This window comes from Schistocerca gregaria, chromosome 2, assembly GCF_023897955.1.
Source record: "Schistocerca gregaria isolate iqSchGreg1 chromosome 2, iqSchGreg1.2, whole genome shotgun sequence".
Taxonomy (NCBI): Eukaryota; Metazoa; Arthropoda; class Insecta; order Orthoptera; family Acrididae; genus Schistocerca; species Schistocerca gregaria.
The window spans coordinates 944,057,675-944,071,884 of NC_064921.1; the positions used below are offsets into that span (position 1 = coordinate 944,057,675).

The following is a 14,210-nucleotide window of genomic DNA, read 5'->3' on the forward strand; positions in this document are numbered from 1 at the left end:
TCAAAGGGCTACATGCTAAAGAGACAGACGGCACTAGTCCAGTCACTAAGAGGATGGTGTGTTGCAGCCGTATGGTGTTCCCCACAGTTGACACAAATGAGGAGAGGGGCACAAGGAGTGTGTGTCTGTAACAGATGGTCACAATCCTTACAGACAAAACTGATATTGCAATGAGAAGATGTGTCCAAATCACATGCATTTGAAGCACCACATGGGAGGAGCAATATACAGCTTGACACGACAGCAATATACCATCACCTTGATCTCTTCTGGCAACAGATCACCTACGAAGGCCACAACGAAGTCTCCCAGTATCCATTCTGTTGTCCATTGTTTCCCATTGGACACAATGGACAAAATGCACACCTCATTGCTCCCAAATAGCAAGTAACCCATCATCAATCTGTAAAAGGAGATCTTGGTGGAAAATGACACCCAGTACCATATTCAGACTTTTATAGGGTGTTATAGTGTCAGGTATGTCACCCAGCTCATCAAAGGCAAACAGTGCCTGTGACTGAGCAGGGAAAGCCACTCTGAACAGAATGGAGTCACTTTTCATTTCTGAAATGTATGCTATTTCCCCAAACTTGTCCTTGAGCTGTTCCAACAAAAAACAATGGCTTTATAGACAAAAAGGAATCCCCATCTGTCTTAGAACAAACCAAGTATTGGGGAACGGTTGGGGGAAGGGGTCCATTCCAAACAGGGGCTCTCCATACAGGCACCACCGTCAACATCAACAATTACCTGGCCAGTAAAACATTGCCCCAAGTCCTTATGCCCCAGCCGTGATGGGGACACACTCCTTAGCTTGCCTGGGGACTTCCCAGATCAGGCACCAAGGGTGTAATCCCTGCATGGTTACGGGGCTACCACTAATCAGTTACTTGATGAAGCCTACTGCCCCATCCTACACACACACACACACACACATACAACTACACAATGGAATGGCTACCATGCTGGGTTTTTGGTGTAGTGCCATTGCAAGAAAGAAGGGTGAAAAGAAAGAAAGGCACAAAAGGTGAAATATAAGCTGGGCTGGATGACGTTTCCTGCACAATCCACACTTTCGTAAAATTTAGAAAAGAAGTATCATGCCAATTCCAACAATGTGACTATGTAATTAATAATAAAAAGTTTTAGAAGGCCAGAAGGTAAGAAATCGAGTGTCCAAAACACGAACCAGAGCCAAGCACAATCAGCACTACGAAGACTACCCAATGGGAAACTAGAGAGGGGAAGAAAAACAGAATAGAATGATGGAGGTGCAAACACAGATAGGGAAGTAGTAGTGCATAGGATGGAGCCCCATGTACTCACAAAAGAACTGCGAGCCCCCTGAGAGCTCTTGGAATACCACTACGTAAGTAGTCAAACACCATCTCATGCCATAGAAGGATCAAGCGAATTGCTGTTGTCCAAACCCAACATTACAAGCTTCTTTTGTTGTTGTATTAGAATATTTTCACCCACAATGCCACTTAACACAATCTGCTGCTTCAGTAATGAATGGTGAAATGCTATTACAGGCAAAGCCATCCCCTGCTAAATATGTTGTATCTTTTCTAACTGTTGTGTATTTTACTGAAATCTTTTGTTCCCAAGCAGCTGTCACCTATTCAACAGGTAATTCTACTAGAGTGTGGCATAAGATCTCGATATAGGCAACCATCTTAACTAATAGTAACATACATACTGTTAAGTTTGTAACCACATACAGATAACAAGTACAGTTAAAGCTCTCCATATAGAGACCCACTCTAATATCACAGTTCCCCCTCAACTCACATGCAACTTTAACACAAAATGATAATTAAATATGTGTTAATTAACATATACGTGACACTGTGGAGAAACACTGAAATGATGCTTCTGCATTGTGTTATATTTGGGAATTTTTATTGACATATTACGTAATTTCGTGGGGCAGACACTTTGCGCAAAAAGTAATCTGTATCCGACATTTAAAATTCACTTTCTAATTGTTCCCAACATTTTCTGATGCTCAAGCATGGGAGCTGGCAACACGAACAGGAACTTTCAGAATTGCAGGAACATCCGAAAACACATAGACCGAGCACATACTGATTCCGAGAGAATTTGTGGGGACTACATGGCTGGATTTCTTCGTGTGTAATGTTTACCTCCAACCAAGTCATTCTTGCAGTGGAGCATTCTGTTTATCTGTATTCATTTGTGAAACACACTAAATTGCTGCCAATGTACTAGTAGTTGAAGCAATAGTAGAATGGAATGTAGGAGGATAATTGATTGCAAAACAAGCAGTTGATCCCTAGCTATGATGGGGTGCAGGCCTGCCTACCAGCCACACAATTGACAAGCTCATTATCTGGACACACACACACAGCCAGAAACCCAACAGAAATAAGAAATCAACCAAATAAAGAGCACGGTCATGATCAGTGAGGAGGTCGCATGTGGCATAGACCACAAGGTGGTAGGAAAAACACTACGCGATAGCCTGAAGGCCACTCAGTGAGTCCATTCATTACGAAATTGGGGTGAGAGATGACCATTTACTGATGCAAAGGGCCTGGTAAATGGTCATCAGTTCTGCAGAAAACACACCACACGTTGCATGCAAGAGACGGTTTTCAGTGTCAACAGTGGATGTGAAGGCATATTCCACAGTGTACAAAACATAAGTGCCTTGATACTTGCATAAAAGTGAGTGGAAAAAACAACGGATCACCACTGGAGAGATAAAGGCTTTTGGTCCCCACGAGATATCTATCAGAATCCAGGGCCAGGGCCAGTGAGTGAGAGTGAGGGTGGTGGTGGTGGTGGTGGTGGTGGTGGTGGTGGTGGTGGTGGTGGGGGGGGGGGGGGCTTCAGGAGAGTATGTGGGAAACAGAACAGACAGAGAGAGAAGATAGAAACTGCGGCAAAGAAAAGCGAGGTGGAGCCTAATCAGGAAATCCATCTGGAGTCAAGAAAAGAATAGAACAGGGGGGATGAGCAGGGAACTAGTGGATATCGATGGAGTAGGAAACCAGGAGCTGGGACCACTGAACCAAATGGGATTGGGGATCTCCACGTGATCCAGAAGACTACTGATATTGGATCGAGAGCAAGACAGGTAGTGTGGAAGAGGAGCTGAGCGTTACACTTAACAACCACAGTCCAGACAGGACAGGCAGCCATAGTTCAGACAGGACAGAACAAAGGTCCGATAAAGGTACAAAGGGTTCTAACAATCTTCACTCCAAGAAGTGTGGGCAAGAAAGCCAAGGGCTTAGAGTTTACAGAAACAGTCAATATTCAGAAGGTGGATTTGGGCAACTAAGTGAGCTTTTTGTCAGGAAAAAGACCCAAGAAACGGAACTGGGGGACCACAATCAGGCAATGGGCGGCAAGGCAGAGCTCTTGATCAGGATGGACTGTAGTATGGTGAGAAATGTGCCACCCGAGATTTAAGAAGTGAGGTTTGAAAACTTTGGAAGAAAGTCCTCATAGATGCATGCTGGATAGCATCCTGGAGCTGTTTCTCCGCAGAGGCCACTGTGTAGGAACTAGCCCAGATACAGATTCCATATGTAGAGCAGAGGTGTCCAACAGCCTGACAATAGGCCACGAGCCCATTAATAGTGATGAGGAAAAGAAGGACACTTAATATGGAACCCTGTGGAACACCATTCTCCTGTGTCCATGGTGCCAACCCAAACTCTTCACAACAACAGAAACTGGTAAATAAAAATCAGGAGGGTGCCCGGAGACCCCAGGTCATGGTGTGTAATTAAGATGTCAGTGCACAAAGCCATTTCATAGGCCTTATGAAGATCAAAGGAAACTGTGACAAAATGGTAGCACTGAGAAAAGGCCTCCCAAATTGTGGTTTCCAACAGAAGCAGATGATCAATTAGAGACTGTACTTCCAGAAAGTCACTAACAGATGCTGAAAGGTTTAGTTCTTAATGGACAATACTACAACTCAAAGCCCAGATTTTTCGTTTTAAAAGGAAACTGATTGACAAGGTGAACTTGCACAGATAATTTACTGTGGAAGAAGGTACAAAGCTCTGTTAGGTTAAGAGTACAACACTTAAAAAAAGTCTCAACCCGTTTCTGGATGAAGATTTGTTACAGCTCAGTGGTAATTTACAGTATGCCAGGTAAACCACAGAAGAATGACACTCACTTATTCTAGATGGCACCACTGTTTCATAAAGCTTTTAATCTTGCATACACACATGCATTTTTTCTGTTAGAATTGTATTTCTCGGAGCTTTGCACCTCCTTTTGTGTATTACATCCCTGACACATGATAAAGAAGATCATTCATCGCTGCCTTGTTGTAAAAGAGTATGCGGTTTCACTGGTGAAGAAATAGAAGCTGCATTGCCAGCCAATCAAGTAACACAGCACAGACAATTCCCAGTAACCAGTGTTGATTTTGCAGGACCATTAAACACAGAAGTGGGAAACACCAGTGGTAAATGCATGTCCTTTGATTGAATACAAAGATTTATTGGTTAACATAGTATTCCACGCACCAACTGCAGTGACAATGCTCAAAAATTCCATGCACTCAACAAAGATATACTGGATCTGTGGTGGGGAGAATTCAGGGAGAAATGGTCAGCTCGATGAAAAGATGTCTCAGAAAAGTGCTCGGATGGTCAACTATAGACGAAGAAGGGCTGTAACTCCACTGAGAAGGAAAGACACCTCTGAGTAGTCAAAAACACCTAGTAGAGATATTGTTTTTGTGGAGGACTGAGTCGTTGAAGCAATTGGTTATGGATGGAATCGAGGCCAGGGGCTGAATCATGGGAAGAGGAGAGGGCCAGAAGTAGTTCCCATTCAGTGAAAGGTTCACTGGATAATTTGTCCTGACAATGAGTAAAACACAATTGGGAAGCTACAACCTGCTGTTTCTGGGGGAGGAAGGCAGCCAGATAGGATGCTGGTGCAAAATGTGTTGCAAGGTGTTCCACAAGAACCGATGGATATGTACGAAGGTGAATCGGAAGGGCAACGCCCAGAATGGAAGGCACTTGTTGGCAACATGGGAGGGTGCGAAGCATAGCCCATACCCATGACAGAGGGACAGAAGAACCTAGGGAGGGGGCAGAGCATCCTCAGCACACTAGCTTGCTCGGATTTAAGTAACAGGCTTTAGCATGAATGTGTTCAAAGGATCAAGACCAGTGGAAGGTGCCACTTACTGTGCTGCAAGGTTCAACCGTGATCACAGATGGGGATGGCAATGGCTGTGCTTCACCAAGGAAACATCCAGCAGCAAAAAGAGGCCTGCTGCATGTAGGGTGTCAATGCTGGCTGTGGGAATTTATTATGTAATCAATACAACCTGACAAAAAAAAGGGTGAACATAATCTGAGAGGTATATAGAGCCAATCAGCACAATGGAAAGCCCAGGAGGATAACTTGGCCATCAGGAGGAGGGAAAAAAACTAGAAAATCAATGGGAAGTAGCCACTATTGCAAAAGTCATTGTGCTGTGACCAGTGTAATGAAGCGAGAAGGGGATGGGAAGCGAGTGAAAGATCAAAGGCACAGAATGTGCTGCAAATGGCTTTAAAATGGGTACAGTAACCATTATTTAGAAGGCACAGCTCATGGTCCTCAAGGAACTATTCTATGATGAGACCCCAAATAGACTAAAAAGCACTGACGCACAAGGGGTGATAGGGCATTACAATCCTAGAGGAGGAGGAGGAGGAAGAAGAGAGAAGGAAGTCGCTGAAGGACAGGTACAGCAGTGAGTATAAATGGCCTGTCCAGAGGAAGATAGAGGCTGCAAAGCATGACTGCACAGTCTAAGTGGACCTGGACGGCAGCCACTTCCATTGTAGTATGAAGTGGGATTCACAATTAACAATGCCAGTATGGTTGAATGTGCAAACATCACCAGAAGTCCTCAAATGCTGGCCCTGTTCCAACAGAAAGCCTGTAACCCATGAAGGGTCAGAGAGTGAGCATCATTACTGTAGAACAACCACAAGCTGTGGACTAAAAGGAAATAAAGGGCTGCAACTCAAGAGGGTGACATAGTAACCGCTACGATTCCATTCAATAAGCATGGAACGGGGATCCAAATCGGAGGCGAACAGGCTGAAGCTCGTCGCACCACCGGATCACCACCCATCACCAACATCTTGTCAGAAACAGGTTGTGATGGGGAATTCAGTACCTCCAGAGCCACCAAAGGGGCCTTGTATTGGGACTTGTATGTCTCTTTTGTAGGTCGATGAGGGCAGGGCACCGAGAGAGAGAGAGAGAGAGAGAGAGAGAGAGAGAGAGAGAGAGAGAGAGGGGGGGGGGGGGGGGGGGGGGGAGAGAGAGCACAGGCTTCATCAAGATCCAGAACTGAGAGAGAGTGGGCAACCTTAGGGTACCTGGACAATGGGTCCCATGGCCAATGTGTGGCAACAGGCCTGCAGTCTGGGAGACACTGGGAGGAGGGTTCTCGAGAGGGAGCTAATATTATGTCCCTCGTTCAATGAATATTTAGTAAATGATTACACTGCTAGAATTGGAACTGCTGGCAGCATCAATAGGAACGAGACATCTGCATTCCTATTGCAAGGCTAGCAACACAGATATGAGCACAGCAGTTCTTTGGATGGCCTCTGTGGTGACAATTCTGCAATCATCTGCCCATAGAAAACACACTTCAGACCCTACATACATTGGGTACAAAAACAATGTAGTCTCTAGCCAAATAAGTATCTTAAAGCTGTCTCTTCGCCAAAACTAAAAACATGCACCCAGATCCACACCACTAATAGATGCTGAAATGTTTAATTCTTACTGGACAGTACTACAACTCAAAGCCCAGAGTTTTCATTTTAAAAGGAAACTGACTGACTTGGTAAAGTTTGCATGGAGAATTTACTGTGGAAGAAATTACAAAGCTCTGGTAGGTTAAGACAACAAAACACTTTTCTTTCTTTTCTTTTTTTTTTTTTTTTAAAAAAAAAAAAAAAAGGTGTCAATCCATTTTTGGATGAAGATTTGTTACAGCTCAGTGGCCATTTACAGTATGCCAGGTAAACCACAGAAGAATGACTCTCACTTACTCTAGATGGAAACTGTCGTTTCATAAAGCTTTTAATATTTCACACATACATGCATCTTTCTATTAGAATTGTATTTTCAGAGATTTGCAACTCCTTTTAGATATTACATGCCTGACACTTGATAAAGAAGAGCATTCATCACTGCCTTCCATGTAAAAGAGCATACGCTGTCACTGGTCAAGAAATGGAAGCTGCATTGCCAGCCAACCAAGTAACACAGCACAGACAATTCCCAGTAACCAGAGTTGATTTTGCAGGACCATTAAACACTGAAGTAGGAAATACCAGTGGTAAATGCTATGTTGCACTATTTATCTGTCCTTTGATTCAATACAAAGATTTATTGGTTGACGTGATATTCCATGCACCATCTACAGAGATAATGCTCAAAAATTCCAACCACTGAACAAAGATATACTGGAACTGTGGTGGGGAGAATTCAGGGAGAAATGGTGAGCTCAATGAAAAGATGTCTCAGAAAAGTACTCGGATGCTCGGCTATAGACGAAGAAAGGCTACAAACTGTGTTCTTGAATATTGAAGCTGCTCTGCTCTCGAGGATTATTTCTCAAATTGAGGATGAAATAGTCACTCCAGCAAACTTCCTCAAGGGGGAGAGACTTATGGTATTGTCAACTGGGCCTGAGGCACTGACTGCGTAGACTTGATGAGAGCATTCAAACTATGTCAAAAAATAGCAGAGTAAATTTCTAGAAGCTCTGGCCTTAGAAATACATTATGCTCCTGTATAACTTTTACCAAGTTAAATGCCCAAATGGAGTATCGGTAAGAATCCAAGTTGGTGATTTCTTACTCCTCCAAGAAGTTCTTCCACGGCACCTGTGGAAGAGGGCGTGAGTACATGAGCCGAAAGAAGGCAGAGATGGAAGTTTACACATGGCCACCCTTGTGACAGTGGATGGAAGGCATGTCACATAATCTGTCCACCTTGTCATACATTTGGAGGTAGACCAGAGCAGGAAGGACCCAGAGAATTGTTGAAAGGATGTTTCTGCATTGCATTATATCTGTGAACTGTGATGACATATTAAGTAATCTCTGTCATTTATGCACTCCATCTAATAAAGTTTCTTCTGTGTGAATTTCAAATTTCAAATCCACTTTCTAATTATTTTGCAACAGATGCATTTAAACATAAATTGACTTAGGTATTTGAATCAAATGGAAAATAATAATAATAATTAATGCTGAAACAAGACTCCAACTGGTGATTAAGCAACTAAGAGTCTCAAGCACTGCCAATAGAACCAAATAGCCATACCTCTCATGAGTTAAAGTCACTCTGAGAAAATTTTTTTCGAGTTGCATTGAATACTGATAACTGAGTTCAGAACTTCACGTCGCATAAAAATAAAGAACTACAAAAACCAAGTTGCTGTGTGGTCACCTTCTCCGCAGAATCTCAAAGCTGCAAGTATCAAGTTTCTCACGATAAAAGTACCTGATTGAAATCTAAGCAATTTATTATCCTTTCTGTGTGCTTATCTGCAGCTCCACATCATTATTACTTCACGAGAAATGATCAGTAACATTACCCTCTATGAGTTTTTGGCTTAATGAGTGTGCAAATTATCAGATGTCCCCCTCCCCCCCCCCCCCCACCCCATTTTTCTTTTACATATTCATATCAACATATTCCAGCCCCACATAAATCATCTTCACATGAACAGTGGAACTAAATTTTGTTAAGTATATTGTAAGGCTATGTGAAGAACGATTACAAATCAAGACACCTTCACTTCCACAAATTAAATGAAAAGACTGAAAAACAGTGCCAATAACTGGTATGGTATTTACCTGCCCATTGCCAACTTGTGGATGCTGCTGCTGGAGATGATGTACTGTAGTTTGCATGTGTGAAGAGGCTGCAACAGCTGCTGCAAGCCGTTGTGTTGCCATGTGGTTATTTACAAAAACCATATGTTCTGCAGCCGGCTGAAAACAAACAAGACTCATCTGCAACCAAATAACGTTTCAAGTAGGAAGTCTCAAGATTTTACAGAAACACAAAATTTCATTGATAAATTGCAAATACTAGGTAGCATTTTAAAGTCAGATGTAAGCTCTTCATAAAATTGTCATTTTGTGTTGATCTTATTACGATTTATGGCATCACAGACAGCACATTAAGAGTCAAACCCATATATTATTAGTGGTGTGCAACAAAAGAAACATATTTGAAAATGACTAAGAAAGTGATTGACAACCAAAAACTACAGAAGTGATAAAAAATTTTTTTTGCATCAGCATGGCTGAACGAAAGATGCAAATGATAAAGTTCAGAGAAGTACACCTGTACCAACCAACACAGACACGCAAGTAAATAACAAATGAGAACTAAGTAATAAAAAACTCAGTGATTGGTATGTCAAATATGACTGGGTTCAACTAAAAACAATTAACTGGTTGTTGGTTGGGGTAGTGAGCTTCACGTCGGTAATTAGTCTGGTGTAGTTGTACTTAATGAATTTATGAAATGAGAAATTATGAAATTCATGAAATGCAAAAAATTACTTAAATGTGCACTCTCATAACAGCTACTGGAGAACACTATTTGCCTCTACATAAATCTGACCTGCAGTTACATAATCACTGTTCTAAACACAGATCCTTACATGGTAATAACCTGCAATACAACCACAGACTTAACCACATAGACAAAATTATAGTTAGTTTAGTATTTATCTGATTCAAGTCAATAAATTTCTCTATTCATCTTTGTTCTTCCACCCAGATGAATCTAAGTTGCGAAGTTTTACAATGTTAGGCTCCATAAAAAATCCATGCCAATTTCTTGCTGTTAGTCTTTGAGATGCATGTCTGATGCTTTACATTGTTAAGTGCATGAAACTCTTAATGTGTGCAACTTGAAGCGTGATGTTTTTCTCTGTAACATACAAATTTAGATGAGCCCATGTAATATTGGTACAACTGTGATGACAAGAGTTTAGGAAGCAGCTGCAGTTTCACTCCAGTTTCTTATGAGTTGTGGGCATCCCATTGTTCAAGTGATAGTATCAGATTACGTGGTAGTCTCAGAGGGGCTTTGCTGGCTTTCACATAGTGAGTGTTAACACTGCCCATCACAATAAGCAAATTTGGGGGAGGTGTCACAATAAATGGCTTGTAAGTCATGGTACATCATTTCACAATGGTAATTTTTAAATTTGATACCTCAAACATAAAGTTGCTCTGAGGAATAACGGCACTGTCAGCTGATCCTTTGTAAATGACAATAAGGCAACCTCTGCTACACATCAGAATTTTCAGGCTGCCATGCACACCAGTTATTTTCTTTCACACTCATCTAGTGTGGCTCTGTTTCACAGATGTTTTATCAATGAAACAGATGCTGTGCCATGGTCTCTGATCTCTTGCATACTTCACTGCAGTCACAGTATTACTTCTCTCCATAAGTAATTTGATGCTAATGGACATTTCAAGCAAATGTCCTTTAATATTGTCAGTTGACTGTCACCAAATTCACAGCTTCGTTTATTCGCTAGTATGTACTGTGTAGTCAGGAAGCATACACATCTAATATTGTGCAGCAGAAAACATTTTCAGTGAAGTCTTCTAGCCCACCTATTTCTTTCTAAGGATGGTGTTGCTTCCCTAGCAACTTAGAAGTTATGTATTTGCTAACTTTATCAGACACATTAGCTTTCCTTTATTTCCACTTCACAGTTCTCACATCAATCCCACACCACATAATTTGGCTTCTATTGCCTGGCAGATGGCAATCATAGAATGTGCACTATGTGTGGAAGTGTAATCTGCTGAATCTCTTTTGAAGAAAGCATATGTACAAAACACTATAGCTTAAACTTGTTTGTGTAGCACACGGTACTTTCCTTTTCCATCACCCGTAACAAATGCTGCAGAAGCCAGATATATAATTTGGTTGTTGGGAGACAAGCTTTACTCCTGCATTATAGTGCACCTACAGTATAATCAGTTTATCAGTGAGGACAAATGACCGTAGACAGAATGTGTATACTGGAAACACACACTATCCTGTTGCAGAGCACACTCTAAAAATGACGGTTATGACCCCGGTGTCTGTCTCGCCACACATGCCATCTGGAGTCTCCCCCAACACCAGTTTCTCAGCAGTATGCAGGTGGGAACTCACGTTACATGTCCTTGGTTCTCACCAACCACTTGGCATTAATTTATATTAACTTCTCTGGCCTCAGCATTTCTGCTCAGTAACTACTCCTTTCTTCATTTTCTTTTAGCTTTCTGTATCTCTTACTTGCTGACCCGTCTACTGTTCCCCAGGCCCCCACCTCTATGTCCTTAACTTTCTCCCTTATCAACTCATACACGATGTTTTGTCAGTAACTCTGCCTTCCATATTTAATCTGCCTTGCACCTTGAAGCTCTCAGATTTCAAATCTCATCTGTTGCAGTCCCCAACAATCAACCTTCCCTTCTCATTCTGTACATTAAATCTCCAAATCTGGAGTTTTGGGTGACTTTTCTGTTAACTCTCCTCATTTCTTAAACCTCACTAGTCCTTTTCCTTCATTTGTCCCCCCCCCCCCCCCCCCCCCCCCTCCTTCAATCCTTCTGCCAGAAGGACAACCCACTGGCTCCAAAAGCTAGCACTTTCCCTTAATTTTTTTTGAGTGTTTCCTCTAGCAGCTGCTTGGTGAGTACATAATGTATTTCCATAGAAACATCTTATTAACAGCAGAATGGGTAAATATGATAACATAATTTTTCTTCCGGCTGACTCACTACAGAGTACTGTGTTACATTAATTAATCAAATGATGAGTTAAGCTGCAGTGTATATTCCCATGCCGATGCAGTAATCAACAACCAATAAGAACTAAAAAAACATTTATTGTTGTTTCCGAAGACAAACACATTTCAACTTTTTAAGTTCACAGTTCAGTACTCCCCTTACTACCTTCGGCCGATGAAAAGAAGAGAACCTATGCGTTTTTATGCATCCGACTTTGAACCACTGATTGATTTCTCCTATAGTAATACAGATTTCATGCTAGAGATTAGTGGGAATTATTTCGCGAATAAAAGGACATGCCAGATAATTTAGGATGTTGGGTCAATGTTTTTATCTTTCAGGAAGGTATGAAGATATGGAACACACCGGGAGGTTCACTACTCATAATGACTGCCACTGGCAAGAAAATTATCAGGTAATACTCTGAAAAAGCTAAGAGGTGTTACTGTTTATGTCCATCAACAAGCCTATAATTCCATTATCAGTTCTTTTTGACATATTTTGGACAATGATTTTTCATCGTCATCATACGGTTCCACAGCACAGTTTGATAATATATTGACTACTGTTTTGCTCATCATACATATTATAATGCTTTGAAATTACACAACCAATAATATTTTATTCAAAGACACTGCAGTGAAAAACATATTTAATATGTACTTTATGTTTGATGCACTTCTGAATACAAAATGTGGGTAGTACATCAAAATTATTTTTTAAGTTGTAAAGAGACCCATCATTCATGAAGCTCAAGTAAATAATTTTTACAGTTGAAGTGTATCATATTGTGCTGCGCCTTAGTTCATAATAATTAATTTATTGGTGTATTTCTCATGTTCTTCTTTATATGAATATGCTCACAATCAAAGTTTACACTTTGATTAACAGCTACTTCTCACTGTATTTAGAAACAAATGAGAGATTATCTCAGATCCATGGCCATAGTTATCTATGTGCTAGTATTAACTGACACTGCTAATGATATGTTAACATATTCACAGGCAGGAGTAAGTGGCATGCATACACTGTTAGGTTAGCCTGTGTTTATGCCATGGGGTGACACATTCCTTTTTAGTGAAGTGATGCATTATCCCTGTCTAGCTGACCAACAAATGATGATTGCCAAAGTGAAAGTATTTGTTATTAGTTAATATGTTTACAATTGTAAACCATTGGGAAGTTACAGTTCATGCTGTGCTTCTCCAAAACAGGACTATGATATCAGTTTCGCTAAGTGTTGTGGTACCTGCTGGTTGAGCAGTTATTCTGCACTATGACATCCCAGCTCAGAGAAGCAGTGCATGCCACTGAGAAAACAGGGATGCACGACAGTGGCACTTACATAATGGAAGAAAATCAGAGAAATTCTATTCTATCTATCTGTATAGAACTATTGTTCATGAATATTATACAGGGTTAATGTCTGATCAATGTATGCTCTCAAATTGTAAATGAAGTGTTATCTTACTTAAGATATTATAAATAAAGATATAATGTAATTGTACTGAACAGAAGAGCTGTCTATTATTTTGGTAGAACTGAGGATTGATTTGAGTTTCTAGATTCCAGCAGAGGTGCACTAGCAATGGTGAAGTAGTCCATATCAACAGAAACTACATAGTTTATCTGAATGGTATTTCAAGACACAACAGTTCAGAGTAACAGCATTCACAATCTGAACATATATACTATTTCTGAGAAAGTGAACACTTCATTCTCGCCCCATGTGCAGGACCCACATTAATTCTGCACTGGAAAAATCAACTAACTTCGATTAAGAAGATTATATTAAATATAAATCAAGAAGAAATTGAGAATTTTGGAAAGAAATTTCACTGCCAAATATTGCTGTTGATCTTCGCAATATAGCCAATAGCACTAATGTAAGACAAAGCTCATAAAGGTACCATTATCAATACCCTCACTAAATAATCAATTATAATCACCTACTTGTCTGGAAGGTTCCAGAAAGGAACAGTTAGCACTATCAGGAGGAGGTGGGCGCATTAGATTGCACACTCTTCGGCAGAAGCAGGACAAACAGTTCATTCTGGAATGAGCAGCCGATGATGATAGTTGGGGGCGTGACCCCACAGTCAGAACAGTTTATGTTAGTTGTAGGAAATATCTCCATTATTAATACTTAAATGATCTGGTGAATAGAGGAAGTTATTCTAAAACGATGGAATAAGTTTTGCCAACATTTCAGCAAGGTGTCAAAAGTTACATGTGGAAGAGAGATCACAGATTATTACATGTGTCACTGCCCTTAATGCCATATGATAATTTTAATTAAAATAAGGTGACTGTTGGTATTAAAGGATATTGGAAAAAATTATACTGAGAGCCAGTGAGTCACTT

At 40.9% G+C, this 14,210-nt stretch overlaps 1 protein-coding gene across 7 annotated transcripts in view; it reads right to left on the minus strand.

Annotated features, from left to right (window-relative positions):
* LOC126335395 (pumilio homolog 2-like) overlaps positions 1-14,210 on the minus strand; it is a 550,606-nt gene that overhangs the window by 476,274 nt on the left and 60,122 nt on the right. For all 7 annotated transcript variants that reach the window (XM_049998621.1, XM_049998625.1, XM_049998620.1 and 4 more), the window contains exon 4: positions 8,889-9,026. In XM_049998621.1, the coding sequence (XP_049854578.1) occupies positions 8,889-9,026 (138 nt within the window). The remainder of the gene's footprint in view (positions 1-8,888; positions 9,027-14,210) is intronic.